General features: G+C 38.7%; 2 protein-coding genes across 7 annotated transcripts; one reads left to right on the forward strand and one right to left on the reverse strand.

The window, feature by feature from the left end:
• Window positions 1-1,778: 1,778 nt before the first annotated feature.
• LOC124881151 (myosin-9-like) lies at window positions 1,779-9,046 on the forward strand. 2 transcript variants are annotated; one of them, XM_047386683.1, is made up of 11 exons: window positions 1,779-1,967; window positions 3,342-3,437; window positions 3,626-3,709; window positions 4,620-4,700; window positions 5,724-5,834; window positions 6,032-6,139; window positions 6,472-6,573; window positions 6,798-6,899; window positions 7,424-7,519; window positions 7,599-7,691; window positions 7,827-9,046. In XM_047386683.1, exons 1-11 carry the CDS (start codon window positions 1,851-1,853, stop codon window positions 7,923-7,925), a joined length of 1,089 nt encoding a protein of 362 aa, XP_047242639.1. In that variant the 5' UTR covers window positions 1,779-1,850; the 3' UTR covers window positions 7,926-9,046. The 2 variants fall into 2 exon arrangements, with proteins under 2 accessions (XP_047242639.1, XP_047242640.1); XM_047386684.1 differs by having other exon boundaries at window positions 7,599-7,652.
• Window positions 9,047-11,094: 2,048 nt separating this feature from the next.
• Window positions 11,095-22,842, reverse strand: LOC124880923 (low affinity immunoglobulin gamma Fc region receptor II-like). Of its 5 annotated transcripts, none has more exons than XM_047386356.1 (8): window positions 22,040-22,841; window positions 17,803-17,900; window positions 17,392-17,661; window positions 13,855-14,100; window positions 12,882-13,001; window positions 12,659-12,727; window positions 11,758-12,530; window positions 11,095-11,624 (listed from the first exon to the last, which is right to left on the reverse strand). In XM_047386356.1, exons 2-7 carry the CDS (start codon window positions 17,831-17,833, stop codon window positions 12,370-12,372), a joined length of 897 nt encoding a protein of 298 aa, XP_047242312.1. In that variant the 5' UTR covers window positions 17,834-17,900; window positions 22,040-22,841; the 3' UTR covers window positions 11,095-11,624; window positions 11,758-12,369. The 5 variants fall into 5 exon arrangements, with proteins under 5 accessions (XP_047242312.1, XP_047242309.1, XP_047242311.1 ...); XM_047386353.1 differs by lacking the exon at window positions 17,803-17,900 and having other exon boundaries at window positions 11,758-11,857; window positions 12,007-12,530; window positions 22,040-22,839; XM_047386355.1 differs by having other exon boundaries at window positions 17,392-17,900; window positions 22,040-22,842.
• Window positions 22,843-27,743: the final 4,901 nt, after the last annotated feature.

A 27,743-nucleotide genomic window follows, 5' to 3' on the forward strand; every position in this document is an offset into this window, starting at 1 on the left:
CCAAAGTTGGTTCTTCTCACTCCCGTCCTCGCTGACAGGAAAATTTCGGCCAAACTTGCAGCCTGCTCCGCAGACTTTGGAGCTCGTTCGCGGATCCACAAGTCTGGATTCACCATCCTCAGAAACTGCTCCATGATCATTAATTCCGAAATGTCTTTCACTGATGACTTCTCCGGTTTGACCCACTTGTAGAACAAGTCCTTAAGTCGAACATAAAGTTCTTTTGGTGTCTCACCCTGATGCACATCCAGGGATCGAAACCTCCTTCTATAAGTGTCGACCGTGATCTCATATTTGGTCAAGATAGCTTCTTTCACCTTGTCATAAACATGAGAATGTGCAAGATCCATCAGCACATATGCACTACGTGCTTTCCCAGTCAGTAGTGGAACCAAACGAACTGCCCACTCTTCTTTAGGCCACTGACAGACTTTAGCCATCCTTTCAAAAGTTGTTAGAAAAAGCTCCACATCATCATCACAGGTCAGTGGAAGCAGCTTTGGCTCCCTCCGCCCAGCAGGTAGCTGGTAGGTCAGCTCACCTTGTCCGTCGTCATAGCCGTCTCCGTCACGATCATGAGTGTAAGGATCCTCCCCCACTCTATCACCATCATACTGTCGTTCCTCTTTCAATTCCTCCACATGCGCCTGGAGTTGTCGAAATATATGTTGTAAACTCTTCCACCTCATCTCTTGACGCTCTGCTTCCTTCTCACTCTGCTGATCGCGAGCCGTTTGCGACTGCATCAAGGATTTGACAAGACTGGCCAGCTGATCCAGCTTGTCATCAGTGCTAGCCCCGGTAGCAGCCTCCGCCCCACTCGCGGCTGAAGTACTCTCTGGACTTCCCGATTCATTATTTCTTTTTCCTCCTCTTGTCATCATGGCCTTATTCTTCTTCCACGATCCCACTCCTGACACCAACTTGTCACCATGACCGGCAGTTTGCTTTTTGTGCGAGGAAAGAGACGAGGCTCAGGATGCAGTTTGAGATGGCGTTTATTCCAAACTGCCAATCACATGTTCAACACACCTGTAGTGATTACAGAAGCTGGCTTTCTACCTTAAGGTAGTTCCAACTCATACCAGTTGAAGGGGTGACAAAATAAAACAAGAAACAATACACCACAATAATTCACCCCACCGAACACAAACAATAAATAATATTAATACACATTACATACATGCAAATCATGAGACTAAATTAATCTACAATCAATCTAGCTAACTTAATCTAACTCTGCAGAGCATTTCCCTTCCTAGTTTATAATGGTATGCTCCACTACACCCAGGAGACACACCTGTCGTGAGACTCAACAATTAACGTGACATTTACCCACATTCCCCCTGTCACAGAAAAATGGCCAGTCCCCCTGCCTGAAAGAATGCATTAACTAAATGTCCCTATAAATGAAATGAACTAAACAAACAGCATTTAGTCTATACACACATATAATATCAATAAATAGTATCAATGAATAACATCAATAATCAATTATAGGGATGGAGCCCCTAATCTCCATCACAGTTAGCAACAAAGACTTTGGATTATAGATCATAGATAGTGTGATTATTACTTCATATTCAATTAGATTGGCATCGACTGGGGTTTGTAATTGTAGGATCCTGGCTCAGCTTGACATTGCATTTATATCGATTTAAAAACCCATTAGAATGTGAAGTTCTGCATAAGAAATTGTTGAAATTTTTATTAATGTTTTTCTGGTAATAGGTAACCATTAACACCACACAAATTAATTAAAATTATATGACATTTTATTTAAATCTAATTATTTTTTCTAGCATTAAATAAGTTCTTACACGTGCATTTTTAGGACTATAAAGCTTACAATGTGTTGCTGCTTCTGTGTTTTCTTACAGACTAAAGACCAAAGTATGAATGTCCAGGGGTGCCAGGTTGAAGAGACCATTCAACCTTCTGTTACCAAAGACCCAGAAGAAAAACAGGTTTATCTTCGTCATTTATCTTTGTCTATATGTATTCTCTAATAAATATTTATAGATTTTTTTATTTTTTCCAGCTCATCTGCCCATGTAACCTTATGAAAGTTACTTAATTCAGCATTTCACTGGAAACGTTCGCTTTGCACATACAAAGATAGCGCCTGTGAATTAGTGACATTTCTTTTTCATCTCTTTTACTGTATTAAGAATTGTTTGATTTCCCAAACATATTTAAAATATTAAATTAGTTAAGAACAATATTTGGTCCCTAAAAAATGTCAAATTTAAGGATGAAACAGCAGAAAATGTAAATGAAAAATTACAGGGTTTTCCCTCAAAAGCTAAAGAAAGATCAATGTGTCCTGTAACAGTGAAATGTACAAATATTTTCATAGCTAAGCAGATTTTTGCATTTATTTGTGATAAAACAGTCAAACTTTAATTGACCCAGAACCTCTTAGCAGCTCTCTCTGCTGATCTCTGAACACTGCTAATATTACTTCATCTGGAAGTATTGCAGTTTATGCATAGGTTATGAACTGATTTATGAGTTATTTTTTTGTTTTCCATTTTTTTCAAAAATTTAAATCACAAATATTTCAATTCAGTTCATTTATACAGCACCAATTCACAACACATGTCGTCTCAAGGCACTTCACAAAGTCAAGTTCATAAATTTCAGTTAATCCTAACCATTAAACAGTGCAGTCAGATTCAGTTATTTATTCAAATTGGATAAAAAGTTTTTCTATCTAAGGAAACCCACCAGATTGTATCCAGTCAGTGACTTGCAGCATTCCCTCCTCCTGGATGAGCATGTAGAGACAGTGGACAGTCACTGGCGTTGACTTTGCAGCAATCCCTCATACTGAGCATGCATGTAGCGACATTGGAGAGGAAAAACTCCCTTTTAACAGGAAGAAACCTCCAGCAGAAAATAATAAATTAAAATATCCTCAAATTGCCTACCGATCTGCATATTGGTGTATGAATGTTGTTTGCGTTAGTGAGTGCGTCTGCGTGAAGCGCTTTTAGTGGGTAGTATGACTGGAAAAGCACTATATAAGTTCAGTCCATTTACCATTTATCCTAAATTCCTAACAAATTCAGCAAAATAAATGTTCATCACCAGCTAATGTAGCTAGTTACAAGTTTTTCAGTTCTATGAGACACAACGTAAAGGACAAACAAGTTAAACAGTATGAAAATTTCCTCTGTGGGTCACTAGAGGGAGCTATTGATAGTAGCACAGCAACAAAAATCATTGATACAACTCAGTTATGAGGTTTTAATGATCTGTTCTAATAGTTTATTTTCAAATAGGAAAAACTAGACCTGAGATGATTGTTTTGTATTTTTATTGTCATGTTATTTTAGCGGCGAGACAGCGAGCTTTATTGTGCGACTCTGGCAGACAAGAACCAGCAGCTGGAGACTCAGATTGCTGAACTGAAAGAGAGATACAAACAGGAGGTAAGGCACGATAACCAGAAAGCCTCAGTTTCATGCTTTTATATGCTGGGTATTCATGGAATAAGCAAAGCTTTCAATAAGGTTTTAAATCACGTAGGAATATACTGCGACCCAAGTAGTGATAATACAGTATATTGTATGTTTTCACTGAGGCAGTCATTGTCATCTTTTTTTTTTTCCTGTCAAAGAAAATGATTTTGAACAACATTCAAGACTTCCAGAGGATTATTCCTTCACTGAAGCAGACAGTTACCATGGCGAGGATCAACAGAGTAAGTCACACACAAACAGATAAAGCTCATAAGGACTGAAACAATTTATCAGTTTTATTTTATTTATTCTTATATTTATATATGACACAGTGAAAATCACAACAAAATGTTCATTTTGAATTTAAAAGTTAGCAAAAGCAATCTCTCTACAGCTCCAACAGTGATTTGAGCACATTTCTGATACTCTATATAAGGCACATCCACAATAACATTAAATGTTTTTGTTTTTTTTATACAACACAATTTTTTCTCCTGCATTTGGACCTCTCATCCAAATAAACATAATGGTTTGTGTTGAAATTAGATTTTTAATGACTTTCATGCTTTTGTGCATGCTCACCATTTCTTTGAGCGCTGAAGAACAAAAGCTAATTAAAAATAAATATTATGTGATTGAAAAAGTTCCAAAGTACCATTCATGTAAATGCCGAATTCTGACGTTTCTAAGAAAACTTGGTTTTATATCGAACAAGTGCTAAAAATGAACTGGACCATGGCCTGTGAGTATTTTAGCAAAAACTTCACATGGCAAACCTGTTGTTTATCACCACGGGGATCAATAATAATGTATTTCCAGGGGTTACAAACAATTTTCTGCTGTTTTCAAATGTCAAATTGGTCTTAAAATGTGAAACATTATTGGTTTGATTGACAAGACCGAGAGTTTGGATTAAAAAAGGAATTGTTCAATCACAAGATGCAAATAAGAGCTCTAGACAGAAAGATTTGCAGACAGCTTTCTGAAAACTCGCCAAATATGATTTAAATAGTGGTACAATGCTGCAAGAATGTCAGTAAGACTTGTTATGTTGGAATTTTTCCCAATAAGCATTCTTGTGCATTTATATCTGAAATCAGGTTTATTCTCATGAGTAAAATAACATGTTTTATTGTCATTTTGTGTTCTCAGCTGGAAGACCAATTGAAAGAAAGGGACACCCTTCGAGAATCAATGGAAAATGAACTCAAGGCTAAAATAAGAGATCTGGAGGTAAGAGGAAGAGTTTCATTCATCCTTCATGTCTCTTATTAGTTTGAAAACATAAAACCAGCTATAAGTCTTGGTGCAACTGTTTATAGGAAAACGAAGAAGAGTTTTACCTCATTAGCGTGAGGCTTTTTCTTCTTTAAGGCAGTTATCACACAACAAGAACAACTTTTAATTATTCTCCGACCAAAGTGACTACCTGCTCACCTAAATTTGCCACCTCCTGCTCTATTTACTACATGTTATATGCTGTCCACACTGAAACAAGACTGGCTTATAAAAATGTAAACCTGTTACGAGCTTCTGGTTCATGCTTTCGTGCTGATAAAAAGTGATCCCTTGCAATTTTTTTCAGTTTTTTGCTGTCAAACCTATACTGTATCTTTAAGATTTTTCAAAAAATATTTAACACGAGACAAAGACAAAGCAGTTTGCAGATTATGACTACATTTTCCAATGGAAAACTCCTATCCAAACCAGCATGGCTCTATGTAAGAAAGTAACTATCCCCAGTGTTGTCTCACTGGACTCCCAAAGCCTTAGAAAGAGTTTTGTAATATTTTTCACATTGATCAATGTCAGTAACTTTGTATTTAATCTGAATTTCTTTAGATCGGAAAAAGTGTGTTCCTTTTACCTACTTCGTGTAGTAAGGGAGGTTCTTTTAAAATGACTTCTTGATTCTACAGGTCTGGCAGTAATCAGGCCCGGGAGTGGTTAGGGAATTTAACTTGGCTTTCAGATCATGTGGTTTCTAACACTTTACATTTATTCAAGTAATCTATGTTTTTTATTTTAAAATTTGTTTCAGATATGAAGCAGTTAGGTCTGACCAAAAAGACATGATAAAAGAAATTGGCAAACTACTATAAAGCTCAGGTTATTGGGTGTATTTGTTTGGTTTGGATGAAAACATCTTCTGTAAACAAATATTGCAGAAATGTTTATTTGTGTTTTTAGGAAACATTGTTTTGGTCTCCACACAGTCTAAAGGTTGGATATTAATCTTCTTTCTGTTCGCCCCAGGCCAACTATCAAGAGGCTGCCTTAAAAGTGTGGCAGAAAGATGAGGAACTGAAGAAGACCACTGCGAGACTGATGGAAATGACTGAGAAGTACAACAAGCAGCAGAACTTGGTTGGTTCTTTTTCTTCATTTCAACTTGGCGTTAAAAATGTCCCATATAGGAGTATGAGCAGCAGGTACAAATCCTACCATGTTGTCCTGTTTAGATTTACTGAATAGAACGTGATTCTCAAGACTTGGTGCTTGAAACGTAAAGATTGAGAGAAGCTTTCGGATTTGCTGGTCATGTTTTCTTTCTGTGGCTTCAGTCGGATGCTGGAGTCCTGCAGGAGCTGAAGGATGAACAAAAGAAGAGGGAGAATGCAGAAAAAACCCTGCAGGAGCTGGAAACAGAAGTAAAAAGCCAGGAACAAAAGGTTAATAACTTTATATCAGGTTCCTGGCTTATTGCGCAACATTTTTCAGCTTCTTCTTCTCGTTGTCATACAGTGCAAATTCTGTTTATACATATAATTGGTAAAAAAAAATAAAAAGATATCTACATTTCAAGGTCTAATTGATACATCAAATCAATGACTTGGCACCAATCCCTCATACTGAGCATGCTTTCAGTAGACCAGCATAACCCTGTATGAATAGGCTTTGTAGGGTTTAATGGGGTGTGAACTCTATATTAATGGTAGGAATGTTTAAATGTATAAGTCATATGTTAACGGCATTTCTGTTTTTCTATATTATGTCCTCGTAGCTAGCGAGTTTATTAAATAAGGTGGAAAATCTCCATCAGGCGTTGAAAAGGACAGAAAACTCCCAGCAGGTGTTGATGAAGGAGCTGGAGAACCACAAGCAGGTATAGCCTTAATTTCCAGCTTCTGGAAATAAATATGCATAATCTCTAAGTGCCACCTTGACTCAAAATTAAATGTCATCACAATTACACAAAATGCATTATGACCTACAATATTATGAAAAATAATAATACTCATACTGGCTTCTAATTATGTTAAAAGTCGGTCCTCAGTTCTTGTGCTGAAATCGTCCTTCAACATGCATTTCTCTGTCTGTTCGCGGCAGAACAACCAGCAACCTGGAAGATCTCTGGCCATTGAGGAGCTGAAGACCACTCAGCTGAAACAGGATATCCAGATGACACCGATCGGGGATCTCTTCAAAGAGGTAGCACAACATGTTCACACCTGGAAAAACCGGTTTACACCTGTAAACATTTTCCACTCGCTGACCGCCTTTTCTGTAACATACTGAAGAAACAAAGACACACAAACTAAGTGTTTCCTATTTACTCTTACTTCAAAATATTGTACAATATTAGAAAAATATGTGATTTTGTGGAAATATATGTGGCTCATTGACAAGAGTGGTTGTCTTGCAATCCAAGGGTTTTGGGTTCAGTTCCAGCTTCCTCCTGCCATATGTCAATGTGCTCCTGGGCAAGGCTCTTTCATCAAATTGCCTACCAATCTGCACATCTGAGACACAAAATAAAGGACAAATAAGTTTAACAGTATGAACATTTCCTCTGTGGGTCACTAGAGGGAGCTATTGATAGTAGCACAGCAACAAAAATCGTTGATAGAACTCAGTTATGAGGTTTTAATGATCTGTTCTAATAGTTGATTTTCAAATAGGAAAAACTAGACCTGAAATGATTTTTTTGTATTTTTATTGTCATGTTATTTCAGTGGCGAGACTGCAAGCTTTATTGTGCGACTCTGGCAGACAAGAACCAGCAGCTGGAGACTCAGCTTGCTGAACTGAAAGAGAGATACAAACAGGAGGTAAGGCACGATAACCAGAAAGCCTCAGTTTCATGCTTTTATATGCAGGGGTGCTGAATAAAATCTTTTGACGTTGCAGTTTAGAAGAAGAATCAAGGAAGAGCAACAGTGGAGGGAGGAGATTGAGGTAGAGGTGAGGAATCTGAGGATGGAGCTGGAAAAAAAGAATGAGGTTAATTTCTGCTTCACAACATTTCTTCTGGGTTTTTTAGAACATTTACTCAGGATCAAGCACTAATTGCCTCATTTGTAAATGTCCAGTAGTTTTTATTTGACAGACTGCTTCATATCATCTTTCCCTCTTCAGCTATTTATGGTCCAAGCAGAAGCAGAATCTGAAGCCCATGAAGACACAGCTTCAGTGCCAACAGAGAAAGAGGAAATAGCTGAAGCAGAGGTGTCCTAAACCTACATGGTGAAGAGATTTTCTGGACAGATCGAGCTTTTCCAGTTAGCTAATCACAACTCTGCAACTGCCTTTTTGTTTAAAGCTTGGAAAACAGTCAATTGAATCACTTTATTGAATTGATGATGGTGTGATATATTGACTTCTCTTGTGTAAATTCATGTCTAACATGGTTATTAGAGACAGTCTTATATGAGGGGTCAAAGACAAATGAACTTGAAATAAATTGAAGGTGTGAAATACTGAACATGGTAAAATTGAGTGCCCTGAAATCCAACATGTGATTAAGTTCGCCTCTGAGAAAATTCGAATCTGTGAATTTGGACGCCGCCAGGCCGGGACTGCTGCCGTATTCCGATCTACCGGAAGTAACAAAAATTACACTGTGAACGAGATGAATGATAAAACAGTGTTAAAAATGGAGGCGCTGAATGAAAACAGGCCATGTTAAATTTGATAACCTTATTTCTAACATTAATATTTATCATGTTATCCTTTTAATGACCTCCAAATTCACGGATTCTAATTTTCAGAGAGGCGATATTAATTACATGTTGGTTTTTACGGGACTCAATTTGACCATGTTCAGTATTTCACAACTTGAATCCATTTCAAGTTAATTTTTGTTACTTTGACCCTCATAGTCTAAATGATTTTTACACAAATATCTTATATCTAAAACAAGACATGTTTCTCTTTTATAACTTAACTTCAATATAAATAGTTTTCAGTTGTGTTTTATCCCTGACTTATAACTACAAATCTTCCTTTGCACATAAAAATGTAATTCAGATTCTTTGACACTGTGAAAATGTAATACTCCATAACAAGATGTTTGATGTGTTCTTTTAAAACTGTGATTTAGGTTTATTTTTTAAGAAAAGATAGAGGCTTCTTTCTCAGCTGAATTTATGGGGGTGACCTGCAGGTCTGGATCCTGGTCTGTATAGAAACAGAGGAACATGCATATAATCTCTTTCAGTATCTACCGAGGGCTTTGTTGCTTTATTTCTTTTAATATGCTCGAGGCAGGAAGGATCAGACAGTAACAAACGGTAACACATGAAACCTGCAGAAGGTTTTTTACAGATGCTGCTGATGTAAACATGTTTTACCTTTCTGTGGAGATAAATTATTCAAAAAACAAAAATGTCCTTGTGTCATTTTTCATATAATGTGCATTTTGTTCAACTAAATGAGTGTGGATTTTTTAGATAATTATAGAGGTCATTCATAGAGCAACTATTTTCAATTAAAATCTCTAAAAAAACATGATTAATTGATTTAAAGTGACTAAACTGTGACAAGAAAATATATGCCATCCCATTACATGATTTTCATCATTCAAAACTCCACACTGATTTACCCATACTCATCACTCAGGTTTTTTCTTAATAAAATACATTTAATAACTTATATAAGAAAAACATAAAAGTGAAACATAAATGTTCTTTGTTTATTATTAGTTGTTGTTGTTTCCCAGCACTTCTGCTGATCAACCGTCCCGGCAACTCGTTCAACAACTTATACAACACCTTAACCACAAGAATGCTAGGAGTGCGGAAGAAAAATCTTTATTTCATGTTTATCTGTGCAGAACATCTCCAAGCTGTTTTTTTTTCAACCTTGAATGAAAAAAGATTTTTGAATATTTCATAAAACACTTTGCACTTGGTCCAGGGTGTACCCCGCCTCCCGCCCATAGACTGCTGGAGATAGACACCAGCTTCAGAAGAACCTGCTGGTCTGAGCAACCACAGAACTGCAGCTGCATCACATCATGAGTGTGTATGTTGATGTGCAAAAAGAAAGTAACAGATTTAACTTTTCTGCTTAACATTTCAACTTTTCAGTGTGCAGCAAAACTGAATATACATCTTCATTTGCAGCAAAAAAAATAAAAATGTTAGCGTTGCATAAGAAAAAAAATATTTATTTAACTGTTTCAACCAGAGTTTGTATAATAATATAGCAGCAGTGACATTTAGTCGAAGAAATACCTAATTGAGCTGATTAACCACAATTGATGTCATTACCATGACAACAAACTGACCTTTTTGGTTTCTGCTCAGACAGAGCAGCATTACTGAGAAAAGTGGACCATTGATAACGATCACAGGAAGCACAAGGTTTCCAAGAACAGAGCGGTGACTCAGGAAGACCTGCTTCAGATCACATGTACCACTGTTGAGAGACAGCTGCCAGTAAAACAGCTAAGGTTCGTTTAAAGTAGTAACGCCAGACTGCTGCCTGACTTTATTCGGAATTTGTTCTAACATCGGCTCTGATAAAACAAACCATGATCAGAGCGAGGATTTATGAGAAAAACAACAGTTTGATCATATCCATCTCTAAGTCTACACGTTTGATATCGCTGTCAACAACCACAATGTTACAAAATCCAAATACAAAAGACTTTTTGTTTGATGGATGCAAATACATTGAAAAGAGAAGTCATTTTTAAGATTTTATATCATTATTTTAATTATACTAATTAAACTAAATAACTGTCTACACATGGGCTGCACGGTGGGGCAGGGTCTTTCAGCAAGAAGGTCTCGGGTTCAATTCCCAGCCGGGGGTCTTTCTGCATGGAGTTTGCATGTTTTTCCTGAATGCGTACGTTCTCACTGGGTACTCCGGTTTCCTCCCACAGTCCAAAGGCATGCCCGTTAGGTTAATTGGTCTCTCTAAATTGCCTTTAGATGTATGAATGAGTGTGTGCTTGGTTGTTTGTGTGTTGCCCTGTGATGGACTGGCGACCTGTCCAGGGTGGACCCCGCCTCTCGCCCATAGACTGCTGGAGATACGCACCAGCTTCCCCGCGACCCACTATGGAAGAAGCGGTAGAAAATGACTGACTGACTGTTTACACATAGTTTGAATGCTACAAATGCATTCAGTGATAAACTTTTAGGGACACATAAGCAACACATATTGCGAATCCAACTGTCCTACAAGTTATTTATTCAGAGAAACAAGCATGCTATTAGTTGGCTCTATACGAACACACATCCCTTGTTGACAGCAAAATAATGCAGAACTCTAGCTATGCCATCCTGTTCATGCTCTCTCCAAATATATCTTGTAACAAGATTTCCTGCTGATAAAGTTGTTTAAACCTAATGTATTCAGTCCCAGACCTCAATTACTTACACAGGTGAGTCACTTGGTCTTTAGTAAAGATGAAAAGGTTTTTCTGTTTATTAACAAAACAACTAAAATGCTATCAAGAGAAGTACATAGATATGGAATGGTTGAAGTATGTGCATACGATGAGGAAGTAGGAGGGAATAAAACAGCAATGACTGAATGTGAAACAAGTGTACAAACTAATGAAGGGACATATTGATTCCAAGAATAATCACCAATGGAAAAACCTAAACTGTTTAAATGTTCTTTCATTTACAGTTCCTATTCTTTTCTTGTTAAAGTATCTCCACCTCCAAGAACAAGATGAACCATTTTTCCTCTGCATTATAAAATGACTTGTCAATCTGTTACAGTGATGTGGACGGCGGTACAGCTTCTTTCTGTCTCAGATTCAGACCGAGACACTCCAGAATCCATTTCAAAAAGGTGAACGTAGTCACCGTTTTGGGGTTTTACTTCTTACTGTCCACTCAGTCAGGTTTTCCTGCAGCTTGGTAGATTCATTCTGGAAGAACTGGGATCTGCTGGGAAGGACTCTCAGAAAAGCTGATGAAAAACAAAATAAAACACAGAAACATTTAAGTGAAGATTCTATATCTAAATATATTTCCACTGACTAAACTTAATGCCTATTTAAGGCAGAGATTATATCATTTAAAGAAACATCTTTACTGCTTACCAGCAACAGCTCACAGTGTCGTGATCTCCATTGTGCCCCAAAGGCTGAATACTGGCCTGAATGCTGGCTCCACCTCTACCATCACAGCAAGCACAACTTCCTGTTTAAATTGTACAAATTCATGTAGAAATAGAGCTCTACAACTAGGGGTCACAGTCTGAAAACCAAACAACGGAACCTGAAGAGTTTTCCAGTAAAATGATGCGAAAATAGATCTTTTAAAATAATTGTCCATCTGAAGCTGCTAACCTAATCGTTCATTCTTGCAGGTTATTATTTTAAGTCGGGTGTTTGTTGGAAGGGCAAGTCCAAGTCAGGTCTCAAACGTCCACCTGAAATTAGCTTTCTCTCATTGGTCAGATGCTGTCTGCCAGCGACAGTCCATTACTGTTGGTAAGGAAAACAAATCATGTACCATAACGTCATTACGCCTAACCTTATGCAGGAAAATTTAACAGATCAACTTTTTTTCATTAAATGAAATAAAAACTGATATAAACTGGTGTTGATTGTATTAACTTGTAACAATTATTTTGTAACAAGATTTCCTGCTTATAAAGTTGTTTAAACTTAATCTGTCTTTGACCTCAATTACTCTACTTTACAGGTGAGTCACTTTGTTTTTAGTAAAGATGAAAAAGTTTGCTGTTTATTCCTGTCATCTCTGTAGGCTTTATAAGTCTGAACCCTTGCCGAACCCAATCCAGGTCTGAGGACAGGTCTGTATACAACCACAGCAGAGAGTACGGAGGAGCGCCCCCTCTGGAGAAGATCTAAAAAATGCCCGTCATTGGCCAAAAAACAAAAAACACAATAATAAATACAACATCTTAATCAACAATACTAGTTTCCTACATTCTTTGTTGTTTAATTTTATAAAAAGAATTTAGTCTGAGCTTACCTTTCGTTCTGCATGTATGTCTGTTGATTATTCTAGTATACATCAGAACCGAAGAGTCACATTTACCTGCTGAACAGAGCAAGTTTGATTTGGACCAAATTTACAGTTTCAGATTTAAATAAATCGTTGAATTTTCAGTTGATATTTCAAGCTTAACATGGACAGTGTTTATGTTTCACTATATCTACCTCAGAAAAACAGGTAAAAATAAGTCATGTCTGACCTTGGTGGTTTCTGCACAGACAGAGCAGCATCGCTAAGAAAAGGGAAACGCTAGTGACCACCACAGGAAGCACAATGTTTCCATGAAGGGAGCGCAGCAACTCAGGTCCTGTTTCCTGTCCTGTTTTAGAACAGATAAACCACAACTCAGAGTCAACTCAGCACAGTGAGACAGCAAAGACTGGTGGCAGCTTCTCTTTCATTCCCCACTGGAACTAGTCAAGATTCTCAATCAGGCAGGTCATGGCTAATCTAAGTGCTTTAATGTACAGAAAATGTTTCACCCCTTATATAAAAATGGAAAACTGGGGAGAAAACTCTTCATTAAACAAGACAAAAAGTCCGGTTGCCTTTTGTTGAAGCATTTTGGGTTATAAACTGGCTGATTTCGGATGAGCCACGCTTTCCGGTATCAAACAGCCATCAGACATCACCGTGAATAGGTTACCCTTTCCAGATTGTTTACACGATCATCTTACATAATTTCGGTGAAAATTATTACAACAATTACTGTACAGGCAGTCTAAGACATCGTGAATCGGTCTGCTTTAAGCTGCCTGCCGTTTTATATTTGAAGCAGTAGACATGACCATTTATGTGTAGCTCATTATTACTTAAACAAAAATAAAAGGTAAACATCCTCTAAACACACTTCAGCATCATCAAGCAGAATAATCCAGAAAAATAAGCTTTGGATAACAACTGATCTGTTAAAGTGGAGAGGTTTTACATGCACTTCTCTATACTTAAATTATCTAATTCCTTTAGACATTTTAGGTGAAGATGGCATCAGAGGACTTAACCTTGCTGTCCAGATGACATCTGGATACTGGACAGTAACCACTACTTTGTTGACTTAATGGAGTATCATTTGTTCATTTTATTTGTAAGTGAGAAAATGTACAAAATCACTATATATTCAACTAAATATTTCACCCACTACATTGCAGAAGTTGCTTTTATGATTTACTGACCTCTGACACTCAGCCAGCTGTCTGGTGATTCTCCAGCTCCAGATATGTAGCATCTGTAGAGTCCTTCATCGGATTTAGAAACACTGTGTAGAGTTATGTTTCCTGTCCAGCTGCTCCCGATAAAACGCTCATCTTTGTAAAACTTAGTTAGAAGATTTTCAGATACTATTCTCGTTCTACATCGCAGAACCAGATCGTGCCCCTCCATCACAGGAAGTGCAGGACTCTCAAGGATCAACTCACCATCTGAATAATAAAAAATATCTCTATCATCATAGAATAATGATAAGCATAATGCTGTATGCTACATAATAGTTTGTTTATAATCCTCAAAAAATCTGAGGAGTAAGTTCAACAGCGACAAAACCTGCTTTATAAATGCCTGCTATAAGACTTTCTAAATTGAGTATGCTCAAAAAAAAAACATTGCATTATTCTCCTTTAATTTAGGCTGTGCAATATAAGGTTTTATTGTATAATTAATTAAAAGGTAAACAATAATAACCTGTGATTATTGTTGAAAGTACCTACAATAAGTGAGCAAGAGGTTTCCTTCCTAAATGGACAGTTTATCTATGGAAGAAGATGTTAATTTAAATTAAGACACACACTTTTGTTATCATTATTGGTTAACAACATAAATGACAAACCAGAGACGTATAAACTGCCAAATCAACAGGCTTGACCTGATCATGCTCACTGACTTTATAGATTAGTTCAGGACTATTCAATTTTAACATTGATGTATGATTCTGTTATGGTAAAATCAGCCTCAAGGCCAAACTGGAGGCACTCCATTCTTGGTGTACATCACAATTAATACAATGTTTGACATGGTGGGCAGATTCCATGTATCTTACAAGCTCCAATGTCCAGCAATATGTAAATAGCATATACAGGGGTTGGACAATGAAACTGAAACACCTGGTTTTAGACCACAATAATTTATTAGTATGGTGTAGGGCCTCCTTTTGCAGCCAATACAGCATCAATTCGTCTTGGGAATGACATATACAAGTCCTGCACAGTGGTCAGAGGGATTTTAAGCCATTCTTCTTGCAGGATAGTGGCCAGGTCACTACGTGATACTGGTGGAGGAAAACGTTTCCTGACTCGCTCCTCCAAAACACCCCAAAGTGACTCAATAATATTTAGATCTGGTGACTGTGCAGGCCATGGGAGATGTTCAACTTCACTTTCATGTTCATCAAACCAATCTTTCACCAGTCTTGCTGTGTGCATTGGTGCATTGTCATCCTGATACACGGCAAAACCTTCAGGATACAATGTTTGAACCATTGGATGCACATGGTCCTCAAGAATGGTTCGGTAGTCCTTGGCAGTGAGGCGCCCATCTAGCACAAGTATTGGGCCAAGGGACTGCCATGATATGGCAGCCCAAACCATCACTGATCCACCCCCATGCTTCACTGTGGGCATGCAACAGTCTGGATGGTACGCTTCTTTGGGGCTTCTCCACACCGTAACTCTCCCTGATGTGGGGACAACAGTAAAGGTGGATTCATCAGAGAACAATACATGTTTCACATTGTCCACAGCCCAAGATTTGTGCTCCTTGCACCATTGAAACCAACGTTTGGCATTGGCATGAGTGACCAAAGGTTTGGCTATAGCAGCCCAGCCGTGTATATTGACCCTGTGGAGCTCCCGACGGACAGTTCTGGTGGAAACAGGAGAGTTGAGGTGCACATTTAATTCTGCCGTGATTTGGGCAGCTGTGGTTTTATGTTTTTTGGATACAATCTGGGTCAGCACCCGAACATCCCTTTCAGACAGCTTCCTCTTGCGTTCACAGTTAATCCTGTTGGATGTGGTTCGTTCTTCTTGGTGGTATGCTGACATTACCCTGGATACCGTGGCTCTTGATACATCACAAAGACTTGCTGTCTTGGTCACAGATGTGCCAGCAAGACGTGCACCAACAATTTGTCCTCTTTTGAACTCTGGTATGTTACCCATAATGTTGTGTGCATTTCAATATTTTGAGCAAAACTGTGCTCTTACCCTGCTAATTGAACCTTCACACTCTGCTCTTACTGGTGCAATGTGCAATCAATGAAGACTGGCTACCAGGCTGGTCCAATTTAGCCATGAAACCTCCCACAATAAAATGACAGGTGTTTCAGTTTCATTGCCCAGCCCCTGTAGCTATGACTGTACTTCTCTTGTATTTCAATAAATAATACTGACTTTTCAGATTAATTGACAACTAAAAATGCAGATGACCTGAAGACCACTATCAAAGAAACTGGGCTTCCACTACATCTCAGCAGAACCACAGGCGGATCACCTCCATGCCACCTCCATGATGAAGTAATTCATGCAAAAGGAGCCCAACCAAATATTGACTGCATAGAAATGAATTACCTTTTTATTGATATTATGTTTTTCTGGGACATTGAATTTGGAGTTGTCATTATCTGTAAACCAAAATCATCAAAATAACAAGAAATAAAAGCTTGAAATATTTCACTATATGTGTAAAGAATCTGTATAATGAATGGGTTCCACCGTCTTAAATGATTGACAAAATGTTTAACTTTTTCATCGTATTTTAATTGTTTGAGATGTACCTGTAATTACAGCACTGCTGAAGCATACAGTCATGCAGTCTTGCAAAATTCCAAAAAAACGAATAATTGTTTCTGTCACATTGATCTGAATAATTGTGGTGTTGCTGCTCTTCGTGGAAACACAGTGAGAAAATGTAAACTTTCTGGGTTAAGCTGGGTCAGTTGATTATTCAACAATTTTTTGTCCTTTTGTCTTTCTTCCCCAGTGTCTGAGCCAAATGAACAATAGTTGTGTGTCATTATTTAACTTTACCCACCAGCACCCTGTATAGCATTATTTTTAAGTGATTTTTTTAAAGAGAGAAGTCATGAATAATCATATTTCAGATGGACTCACAGTCTTACTGGCGAGACAGATGCCATCCTCAAAACATCATTTTGACAACTACATTAATGTAGTGGAGTTGAACAATCACTAGTAAAATAAATTATTTATGTGTAACAAAGTGAGACTTTCAGTCACTTTCATTAAGTGCCAAACTGTTTTATGAAACCACCTCATGGCTCATTAATGTGAATAACACTGCTCACAGTAGCTTGGTGTATTAGGGATCACTGTTGCATCAGGAAGACAGTGCTGGTAATCACCAGAGCAGAACTTACAAACTTTATCCTGAATGCAAACAGAATTTGAATTTTATGACTTTCTGTCAAATGCAGTCTTTCAATACTGCAGTGAATTACAAGCAGACCAGGGTTGCCAGAATGCCTTTAAATCAATAAGCAGGGGTCTCGTCAGTTAAGTTTTTAAGGTACTGCTCTCAAGCAACATGTCCCCTGATTTTCTCCTTGTTGGTCAAATTACTAAATAAATCCTCATTGTATGAGTTCACATTGAAGTTGGAGACTTTGCTATGGCTACTATCTTTTTGGCTGGCCATTTAACAAATTAGAATCCTTTAAAAAAGCATTCTGAGACAACAGTGTTAAATGAATAGCTTACCAGTGACAGTGATGTTGATGGCGTTGCTGCTCTTTCCAGCCTCAGATTCACACCAGTACACTCCAGTGTCTGCCTCATAAAGATCATTTAGGATGCATTTAGATTCTTTTCTTCCAGTAAAATACGAAGGACAGAGTGCATTTATCTGTTTGGATGTGTTCCTTTTTACTCTCCATGCAGCTGGGTTTGCTTGCTGATCACAGTTCAAACGGAAGGAGACAGATTCGTACTGGAAGAACTGCGATCTGTTCGGAAGGACTTGAAGATAAGCTGCAAAAGGAAACAATTTTGTAATTGAAGAGTTATATTCAAGATGTAGTTTATGAATACTGTCACTGACCAGTTTATATGTACATTTTATCAGAGATTTCATTACTTTTTTACAGCTCAAATAAACTTTTTATTACTTACCAATAACAGCGCACAGTGTTGTGATCTCCATTCTGCATTATGGCTAAATAGTGGTCTGAACACTTCTGCAACACTCTTGTCACTGCGACCACAACTTCCTGTTTAAATGTTAAAACTATATGTACAAATATGCCCCCACAACTCACATGTCACAAGGTGAAATAGACCAAATCTAAAAAAAGCTGATTAAGTCATACAGCCCTGATTGACTTTTTTGCCATTTAGAGATGACAATAAACTATCTAAACACAGTGTAGTCGATATTGTTAAACTGCGTCAAAATTCTGAAGACTGTATGTTGTGATTATGAATATATTATTTTATATTTTATATTAATACTTTAATATTTTATCAAATAATATTTCGGTATGTTAAGGGTTGTCCTGTGAATACCAGCCCAATAAGGCGATGGTATTAGGACAAAATAGAAAGGTGTGAGCCAAGCTCTGACATTATTGAACAGCATAAACTCTGCACACATGGAATGACTTCACACAATTTCTTAAAATTCAAGAATTTATTAACAAAAATAAGTCAACTCAAAGTCAAACATATTTCAATCAACAAACTCTTTACTATGCTAAAACAATCCAACTAAACTACCAAGCAGAATGAAAGAATAATGAAGACTAATGGGCTATGTACAATATAAACAAGTTGATCAAAGATGGTTGAAAATCATGACCAAAAAGAGTGATGCAACATTACCATGCAATGTTTATGTTTGAGAACCAAGGATTAAATTGAAGAATCTGGAAAAGTTAAATTAGTCTTCTAACTACTAATAATAATTTTCTCAATAAAACCAACCTTCTGGATGAACAATACTAAACGGTGTTTAATTAGCTGCCATTATTTATTAAAATAATATAAAATATATATATTATTAAGGAATTAGCTAAATAATATTTAAGGAAATATTATTTTGAATAAGAACCAAATCTTTCTGGATAAATAGGTCTTAATGTTGTTTACTTACAGGTCCTTCTCAAAATATTAGCATATTGTGATAAAGTTCATTATTTTCCATAATGTAATGATGAAAATTTAACATTCATATATTTTAGATTCATTGCACACTAACTGAAATATTTCAGGTCTTTTATTGTCTTAATACGGATGATTTTGGCATACAGCTCATGAAAACCCAAAATTCCTATCTCACAAAATTAGCATATTTTATCCGACCAATAAAAGAAAAGTGTTTTTAATACAAAAAACGTCAACCTTCAAATAATCATGTACAGTTATGCACTCAATACTTGGTCGGGAATCCTTTTGCAGAAATGACTGCTTCAATGCGGCGTGGCATGGAGGCAATCAGCCTGTGGCACTGCTGAGGTCTTATGGAGGCCCAGGATGCTTCGATAGCGGCCTTTAGCTCATCCAGAGTGTCGGGTCTTGAGTCTCTCAACGTTCTCTTCACAATATCCCACAGATTCTCTATGGGGTTCAGGTCAGGAGAGTTGGCAGGGCAATTGAGCACAGTGATACCATGGTCAGTAAACCATTTACCAGTGGTTTTGGCACTGTGAGCAGGTGCCAGGTCGTGCTGAAAAATGAAATCTTCATCTCCATAAAGCTTTTCAGTAGATGGAAGCATGAAGTGCTCCAAAATCTCCTGATAGCTAGCTGCATTGACCGTGCCCTTGATAAAACACAGTGGACCAACACCAGCAGCTGACACGGCACCCCAGACCATCACTGACTGTGGGTACTTGACACTGGACTTCTGGCATTTTGGCATTTCCTTCTCCCCAGTCTTCCTCCAGACTCTGGCACCTTGATTTCCGCATGACATGCAGAATTTGCTTTCATCCGAAAAAAGTACTTTGGACCACTGAGCAACAGTCCAGTGCTGCTTCTCTGTAGCCCAGGTCAGGCGCTACTGCCGCTGTTTCTGGTTCAAAAGTGGCATGACCTGGGGAATGCAGCACCTGTAGCCCATTTCCTGCACACGCCTGTGCACGGTGGCTCTGGATGTTTCTACTCCAGACTCAGTCCACTGCTTCCGCAGGTCCCCCAAGGTCTGGAATCGGCCCTTCTCCACAATCTTCCTCAGGGTCCGGTCACCTCTTCTCGTTGTGCAGCGTTTTCTGCCACACTTTTTCCTTCCCACAGACTTCCCACTGAGGTGCCTTGATACAGCACTCTGGGAACAGCCTATTCGTTCAGAAATTTCTTTCTGTGTCTTACCCTCTTGCTTGAGGGTGTCAATAGTGGCCTTCTGGACAGCAGTCAGGTCGGCAGTCTTACCCATGATTGGGGTTTTGAGTGATGAACCAGGCTGGGAGTTTTAAAGGCCTCAGGAATCTTTTGCAGGTGTTTAGAGTTAACTCGTTGATTCAGATGATTAGGTTCATAGCTCGTTTAGAGACCCTTTTAATGATATGCTAATTTTGTGAGATAGGAATTTTGGGTTTTCATGAGCTGTATGCCAAAATCATCCGTATTAAGACAATAAAGACCTGAAATATTTCAGTTAGTGTGCAATGAATCTAAAATATATGAATGTTAAATTTTCATCATGACATTATGGAAAATAATGAACTTTATCACAATATGCTAATTTTTTGAGAAGGACCTGTATTGTCCATGGGAAAGTCCTGAAATACACACAAGAAAACAGCAGCATTTGTTGTAAATTCAGTTTTATAAAAAAATATTGTTACATGTTGCACTCAAATGTTCAAATAAAATACTATTAGAGTCCAGGGATATTTGGCAGAGAAGGTATTATATTGGTTAGATAGTCTAAGTCTAGTGTCCTCAGAAAGGTTACAAACAAAACCGGTAAAAGATATTGTCATACTTCAATTGCAGTAATTTTAGGTTTTCCTACAAACAAAAGAGACAGACATTTAGAAACATATAATCAAAACTGGACAGAATCCAACTGAAGTTTAGTTGTTAGATGATCACAACAAACAGTTTTTATTGCCAAGTCAATTTTTGTACAAACAAGGAATTTCCTAGTTGATAACCAGGATAAAAAAAAAGGATAAAAAAAGCACTGTTGTGACTTTTAGAGCACATTGAAATAGCAATGGTTAACATGTTTACTGTAAGCTGCAACATAATCATTGTCTCTTCAAAATGTTCAATTGCCAAGTAAATGCAGATACACCAAAAACAGTTTGACACTGGAACATAGGAAATGTTTGTCTTAATCTGTTATCTCAGACTTGTAGTGGGATTATCTTGTACACATTACAATACTTGTACATAGGCTATTTATTAGCATCTAATCGTTACCTTTTGTGGGGGATGTGCTATTATAAGGAGTTACCATGGTGTATGTCTCAGTCTGATTTTCTTGTCCTGTTACAACCACCTGATATTGGTTGGAATATTCTTGAGGTGGTGGAGAAGAGAAATAGATTTCTGAACATACAGGACTGTGGAAATGACCTTTCATTTAGCTTATGGATTAGATTGTATTAGAAGTGAAGAAAAGGAAGCTATACGTATGGAAATGTTTCTTTTGCAACACAAGCTGTTGTGATAACTGATTTGGTAATAACATCAGAATTACAGAAATTATTTGTTAATATGATGACAGGTAGACAGGGGGAACAGAAGCATGTTGGGTGACTGACATCCTTCAGAGTGGAAGGTGCAAACAGGAAGTGTGCCTCTTGCTTAAGCGGTTTGATTGGTTAGATTGTCTGACTTCCTCTATTTGAGATTTGCCCGTTTGTTAAATATGTTATTGACTGATTCTTTTTCCAAAAAATACATATAAAGGTTTTGCAAAATACATTTAACATTTCTTATTACTGTCTTAGAAAATGATGTTTGCTCCCACAACAATCAAATGACAGAGATGTTAGACAAAACCACAACGTCCAGAAACCAGCAGCCAAATGTCCGAGTCAGCTTTAATGTTAAACAGAAGTGCTTCAATGAATATTATGCAAAACAATGATTTCCAGAAGAATGTATAAACTACCTGATACAGAATTTTTCTACATTCAGTGTTTACACACACACCTCAAAATAGAGGATACCTACATAGAACGGGACATTTAAGGTTTTTTTATTTATTTTTATTACCAAAGCTAAGCAGCATAATAACCTGTAAGTCATATTATCTGAGTCTTTTATTATTTATGGAATAATGGGTTTTCACATTCAGGTCAATTATTCTTGATCTGACCTTTTAACATATTAACAGAAATCAAACCTAAACTGTATCATTATACTTAAATGTCTTTTAAAATAATAGAAGACTTACCAGTTGAGGCTGCATGAGCAAGAAGCAAAATACAGATTCCCACTGAAGTTTTCATTGTCTGCAGCCAAATCAGTTGTAGTGAAAAGAATGAAGGATAGCTTCTATTCTGCTGGTGCCGGCTGTGATTCATTGGAATATTATTTAGTCCTTATATAGTATTGTCAGAAGGTGAAATCCAGTTCTTTAACAGAAGCTGCTTTTAAAACTGACACCAAAAGAAGCATTAACTTCTTCTTTCGGTATCTGTCAGAACTTGTAGGATGACATAATCTTAGCTGGTAAAGCTGTTGCTGTGTGGTAGTTCTGTATTAAATGTCTTACTTCATGTTTCAGTTTGATAAATTTTGTCCAGCCTTCTGTTCTCCAAAAACCAGCAGGTCTGCTGTGTCTTGCTCATCAAATTTGACTGATGTCACCATAAATCTCTAACTACACAATATAGAGTCTTTAATAAATCAGAATCTGATCCTTAAATCAGCAAATAAAAGCCTCTCAATTCTAAAGACAGACTGAAAAAAGAGCTTTGGCACATTTTCTTCAATGCTGGATGTTTATCTGACTTGCAGGTGGACATCTTGTGAGCTTCTTAGCAGGTTTTAACCTGCTTTTATTGTTAGCAAAATAATCCACCTGCCTACATTTATTAAGAAGAAACTGGAATCACAACTGAAAAAGTTAATATTTCATAATTTCCTTTTTAAATATGTTTTCAAGTCAGTCAATACAGAAAAATTATACGTATAAAAACCAAATGTACCAGAAAGTGGAAAATCCTTCCCAAAGTCCAAACGTGACAGTAGCAAGGGTCTGACCTTTGATAGCACAGGTATGACCTCCCACCAGCACACAGCTCAAGGAGTCTGGAGGTGGCAACATAGTGTTCACAGCGGGTACATTTTGGGGCAATAGAGGTTATACCCTATTACTCAATAAGGAGTACGGCATTGAAGAAGTTTCTCTGATAGAGACCTTTGTAGGTGTAGTTGGCAGCTAAGAATGAAGGTAGAGATGCGTGATCACAGAGACATGGGTGGATTAGTGATGTTTTACGTCCACATCTAAAGTGGATCCCTGCTTAGGCAATAGACTCAATGGACTCTTTTTAATCGTGTCAATCCTACTTTTAGCTTTTTGGATCTATCATTTTGTAATACAACAACTTCATGAAGATTTTTTAAAAGAGGAGAGATGCATGGTTGAGTCACAGGACGGCCGGGGTTTGGATGCGAGTCTTTCTGTTTGAATTTTCATCAAAACTCCATTAAATAAATTTTTAAAAAGGGGTTACAATCAATTTCATTTAACAAAAACTGCAAACATGATTAACACACATAAATCAAAGGGCTTCCTCTATTTACAAAAAATATTGAACTCATATTGCTGTTTAACAATAAGACTTGGGAAATGTTGCACCTTGCAGCTGTGTCCCAGTTAATGGAAATCAATATCTATGATAGCATAACTGCAGGTGTCAGAAATTCCTTCATAGCCGTCCAAAGAAGAATAGTCACAGTCCCTCCAACAGCAGTGACCTAAGCAAAAAAAATTTATTTTAAACATTAAATTCCCCTGTTTTTACTCAATATGAAGTTAATAGTGAAATTACATTGTGAATACAGACCAGTGATGGCAATGAAAATACCCAAATGATTGGTTCGGGTGATAGCTAAGCCAGATTTAAGTTTAATATAATCTTTAAATTCAGCATCTATCATTAATTTACTCAGGTTGTCGAAATATAACCAAATCAGAAGATGACACAGATTCGATGCACAGAATTAGATTGAAATGAGGTTTTATTGTTCCAACTTAGGTAGACCTTGATTAGAGTTGTTAGAAGCCAGAGGATGAGGAAGCCCCAAGGATCCGAGCAGAGAGAGAGTGTTCTGGCGGTGGAAATATTTACAGTGCAGATTTCCTGAAGAAGAGTTCCATATGGCGACAGGCAGGCAGACAGATGGGCAGATCGACAGGAAGGCAGGACAACAAGCGATCAGGCAGGCTGACAGAAGTCCACATAACAGAGACTATGTTCCAGCAACAGACTGTGTCAGCAGCTGTCTTAAAAAGCCATGAGCTCATTAGCTGGATGAGTTGCAGCTGAGAACAATGAAGTGCCAGAACCAGCCAGCAGAGATCTCACAGTACCCTCCCCTCAACGATTGCCTCCAGGCAATCCCGAACGTTTCTCCGGATGACGTCTGTAAAAAGATGTAATGAGAGCAGGGTCCAGGATAAGAGAACGAGGTACCCAGGTTCTTTCTTCAGGTCCATATCCAGCCCAATCCACAAGGTACTGAAAACCACGCCCCCTACGTCGAACATCCAGGATACGATTGACCGTGTAAGCTGGATGGTCATCAATGAGACGAACAGGGGGAGGGAGCTTGGTGGGTGGATTCAGGGGACTTTCCGAGACTGGCTTGATCTGTGAAACATGAAAGGTAGGATGAATGTGCATAGAAGCTGGCAACTTGAGTCTCACCGCAGAAGGGTTGATGATCCTTTCTATGACAAAAGGACCGATGAAACGGGGGGCCAACTTTCGAGTAGTATCCTTTAATTTAATATTCTTGGTGGAGAGCCAGACCTTCTGATCAATGCAGTAGACCGGTGCGGTGGAACGGTGACGGTCAGCAAACCTTTTATTCTGTTCCAAAGTGCGTAGAAGTGTCCTCCTGGTCTGACGCCAGATCTTACGACACCTGGAGATATAATGCTGAACAGAGGGGACAACAGTGTCAGATTCAATACTGGGGAATAATGGAGGTAGATAGCCCAGAGAAATCTCAAAGGGAGATAAACCAGTAGCAGAGGAAGTATGAATATTATGGGCATATTCTATCCAAGTGAGATGTCTACACCAGGAAGAAGGGTTGTCATTAATCACACATCTCAATGCTACTTCCAGTTCCTGATTGCATCTCTCAGTCTGCCCATTAGACTGAGGGTGGTAACCAGATGAAAGGCTTACGGTAGCACCAATAGCCCTACAGAACTCCTTCCAGACTTGTGAAATGAACTGCGGGCCTCGGTCAGAGACAATATCCAAGGGCATGCCATGAATACGGAAGACATGAAGAACCAGAAGTTGAGCAGTCTCCAATGCAGACGGAAGCTTAGTTAAGGGAATAAAATGAACAGTCTTAGAGAATCTATCAACAACGGTAAAGATGACTGTGTTTCCGTCAGATGGCGGGAGACCAGTGACGAAGTCAATAGAGATGTGGGACCATGGGCGACTGGGGGTAGACAGAGGTTGAAGAAGACCGGCAGGAGGTTGATTTGAGTTCTTGTTACGGGCACATGTGGAACAAGCTGCGACAAACTCTCTAATGTCGGGATTCATAGTGGGCCACCAGAAATACCTCTTGGTAAAAGTGATCATACGATTAATCCCCGGATGACAGGTAAGTTTATTATTATGAACCCAATCCAGAACTTTATTGATGACAGAGTTCGGAACGAACAGTTTGCCTACAGGACCAGTACCTGGGTCTGGTTCAGATTGTTGTGCCTCCCTGATGTCCTTTTCAATGGCCCAGGTGAGGGCGCCCACAATGCAGGATCCCGGTAAGATGGAAGCTTCAGTCTTGGATTGCACAGAATGAGAAAATTGGCGAGAGAGAGCGTCGGGCTTGATGTTCTTGGAGCCGGGTCTGTAAGAGATAGAAAAATTAAAACGAGCAAAAAACAGGGACCAACGGGCTTGTCTGGAGTTAAGTCTCTTGGCATTTTGGATGTAAGAGAGGTTTTTATGGTCAGTCCAAATGAGAAAAGGGACTTCCGCCCCCTCTAACCAATGCCGCCACTCCTCAAGCGCCAACTTGATAGCCAGAAGCTCTCGATTTCCCACATCGTAATTCTGCTCTGCTGACGACAAACGACGAGAAAAATAAGCACAAGGATGCACCTTGTTGTCTATAGGAGAACGTTGAGACAAGATGGCCCCTACTCCAATGTCAGAAGCATCAACCTCCACAACGAATTGCGCACTAGGATCAGGATGAGTCAGAATGGGTGCAGAAGAAAATAAAGTTTTCAATTTGCAAAAAGCTTTCTCTGCCTCAGGGGACCAATGGAATGTCTTCAGAGAGGAGGTAAGTTGAGTGAGAGGCACAGTGACCTGACTGTAGTTCTTTATGAACCTTCTATAAAAATTTGCAAAACCTAAGAACCTTTGGAGTTGCCTGCGATCCGTTGGAGTAGGCCACTCTGCCACTGCCTTGGTCTTCTCAGGATCCGTTCTGTACCTGCCTGCTTCAAAAATAAAACCCAAGAAGGTCACAGAAGAAACACCGAATTCACATTTTTCGGCTTTTACAAAGAGTTGGTTTTCATAAAGCCTCTGGAGTATGGTCCTGACATGCTGGTGATGCTGATCAATGTTCTGAGAGAAAATCAAAATATCATCCAGATAAACAAACACAAAGAGGTTGAGGAAATCACGGAGAATATCATTTATAAGAGCCTGAAAAACAGCGGGTGCGTTAGTCAATCCAAAAGGCATCACCAAATATTCAAAATGTCCCAGGGGAGTCTTGAAAGCTGTCTTCCACTCGTCACCCTCTCGGATCCGAACCAGATGATACGCATTGCGCAGGTCGAGCTTGGTAAAAATCTTGGCAGAGTGTAATTGGTCATGTATAGAATCAATGAGTGGTAAGGGGTACTTATTTTTTATTGTGATTTGATTCAACCCCCTATAATCAATGCAGGGTCTTAACGTGCCATCTTTCTTCCCCACAAAGAAGAAGCCGGCGCCAACGGGGGAGGTAGATGGCCGAATGATCCCGGATGCTAAGGAATCCTCAATGTACTCCTTCATGACTCTTCTCTCCGGTCCAGAGAGATTGTATAGTCTGCTGGATGGTAACGGAGCACCTGGAAGGAGATCAATAGCACAGTCATAGGGGCGATGCATGGGTAAAGAAAGAGCCCCCTGTTTACTAAAAACAGAAGCAAGATTGTGGTATTCAGGAGGAATCTTAGACAGATCAACAGGCTCAGGTGGTTCAATTTGTTTGCTAGAGTGAGAGACAGCAGTCTTTAGACAATTCTGGAGACAGTAATCACTCCACTTCTCTACTCTGCCCTCCACCCAATTAATTGCGGGATTATGTCTCTGCAACCACGGAAATCCTAGAACCAATTGTGGGGAGATAGAGGAGACAACAAAGAACTCACCCCATTCATGGTGGTTACCTGAGGTAATGATGTGAAGGTGGGGCACTTTAAACTTCACCTGAGATATGGTTTGACCAGTGATGCCCGAAACAGAAAGGGGGTGGTTGAGAGACTGAGAAGGTATCTTAAGTTTGTCAACTAGATCCAAGGAAATAAGATTCTGTTCCGCACCAGAATCAATAAAAGCATCCACTGGACACTTTTCTTGGCCAATAATAATAGTGACTGGAAAACACAGACGAGATATAGGGGAAAAATGGGACATGCTCATCAAAGTCCCCTGACCTATTGACGAGCCCCCCTCTTTTCCCTTCTTAGGGCATCTTGCAACATAATGTCCACCTTGTCCACAATACAAACAAAGACCAGCCCCAAAACGACGTTGTCGCTCTTCAGGAGAGAGACGAGTGTGACCAACCTGCATAGGCTCAGGTTCCACAGATCCCTCCGAAGAGGAAGTGGGTGTATCAAGGTAAGCGGTCCGAGGTGCCATAAAGTGCTGCCACTCTGACTTATG

Source organism: Girardinichthys multiradiatus, chromosome 14 (assembly GCF_021462225.1).
Source record: "Girardinichthys multiradiatus isolate DD_20200921_A chromosome 14, DD_fGirMul_XY1, whole genome shotgun sequence".
Classification (NCBI taxonomy): Eukaryota; Metazoa; Chordata; class Actinopteri; order Cyprinodontiformes; family Goodeidae; genus Girardinichthys; species Girardinichthys multiradiatus.

What these genes read in the sequence shown, in the direction of transcription:
- LOC124881151 (XM_047386683.1), top strand. Translation starts at nt 1,851, where the DNA reads ATGTGTTGCTGCTTCTGTGTTTTCTTACAGACTAAAGACCAAAGTATG. An exon ending in AAGACCCAGAAGAAAAACAG is followed by an intron (nt 1,968 to 3,341) that starts GTTTATCTTCGT and finishes ATGTTATTTTAG; the next exon opens with CGGCGAGACAGCGAGCTTTA. An exon ending in CCATGGCGAGGATCAACAGA is followed by an intron (nt 3,710 to 4,619) that starts GTAAGTCACACA and finishes TTGTGTTCTCAG; the next exon opens with CTGGAAGACCAATTGAAAGA.
- LOC124880923 (XM_047386353.1), bottom strand. Translation starts at nt 22,169, where the DNA reads ATGAATCACAGCCGGCACCAGCAGAATAGAAGCTATCCTTCATTCTTT. An exon ending in CAGCTGGCTGAGTGTCAGAG is followed by an intron (nt 13,002 to 13,854) that starts GTCAGTAAATCA and finishes GTTCTAAAACAG; the next exon opens with GACAGGAAACAGGACCTGAG. An exon ending in TCTGTGCAGAAACCACCAAG is followed by an intron (nt 12,728 to 12,881) that starts GTCAGACATGAC and finishes TGCTCTGTTCAG; the next exon opens with CAGGTAAATGTGACTCTTCG.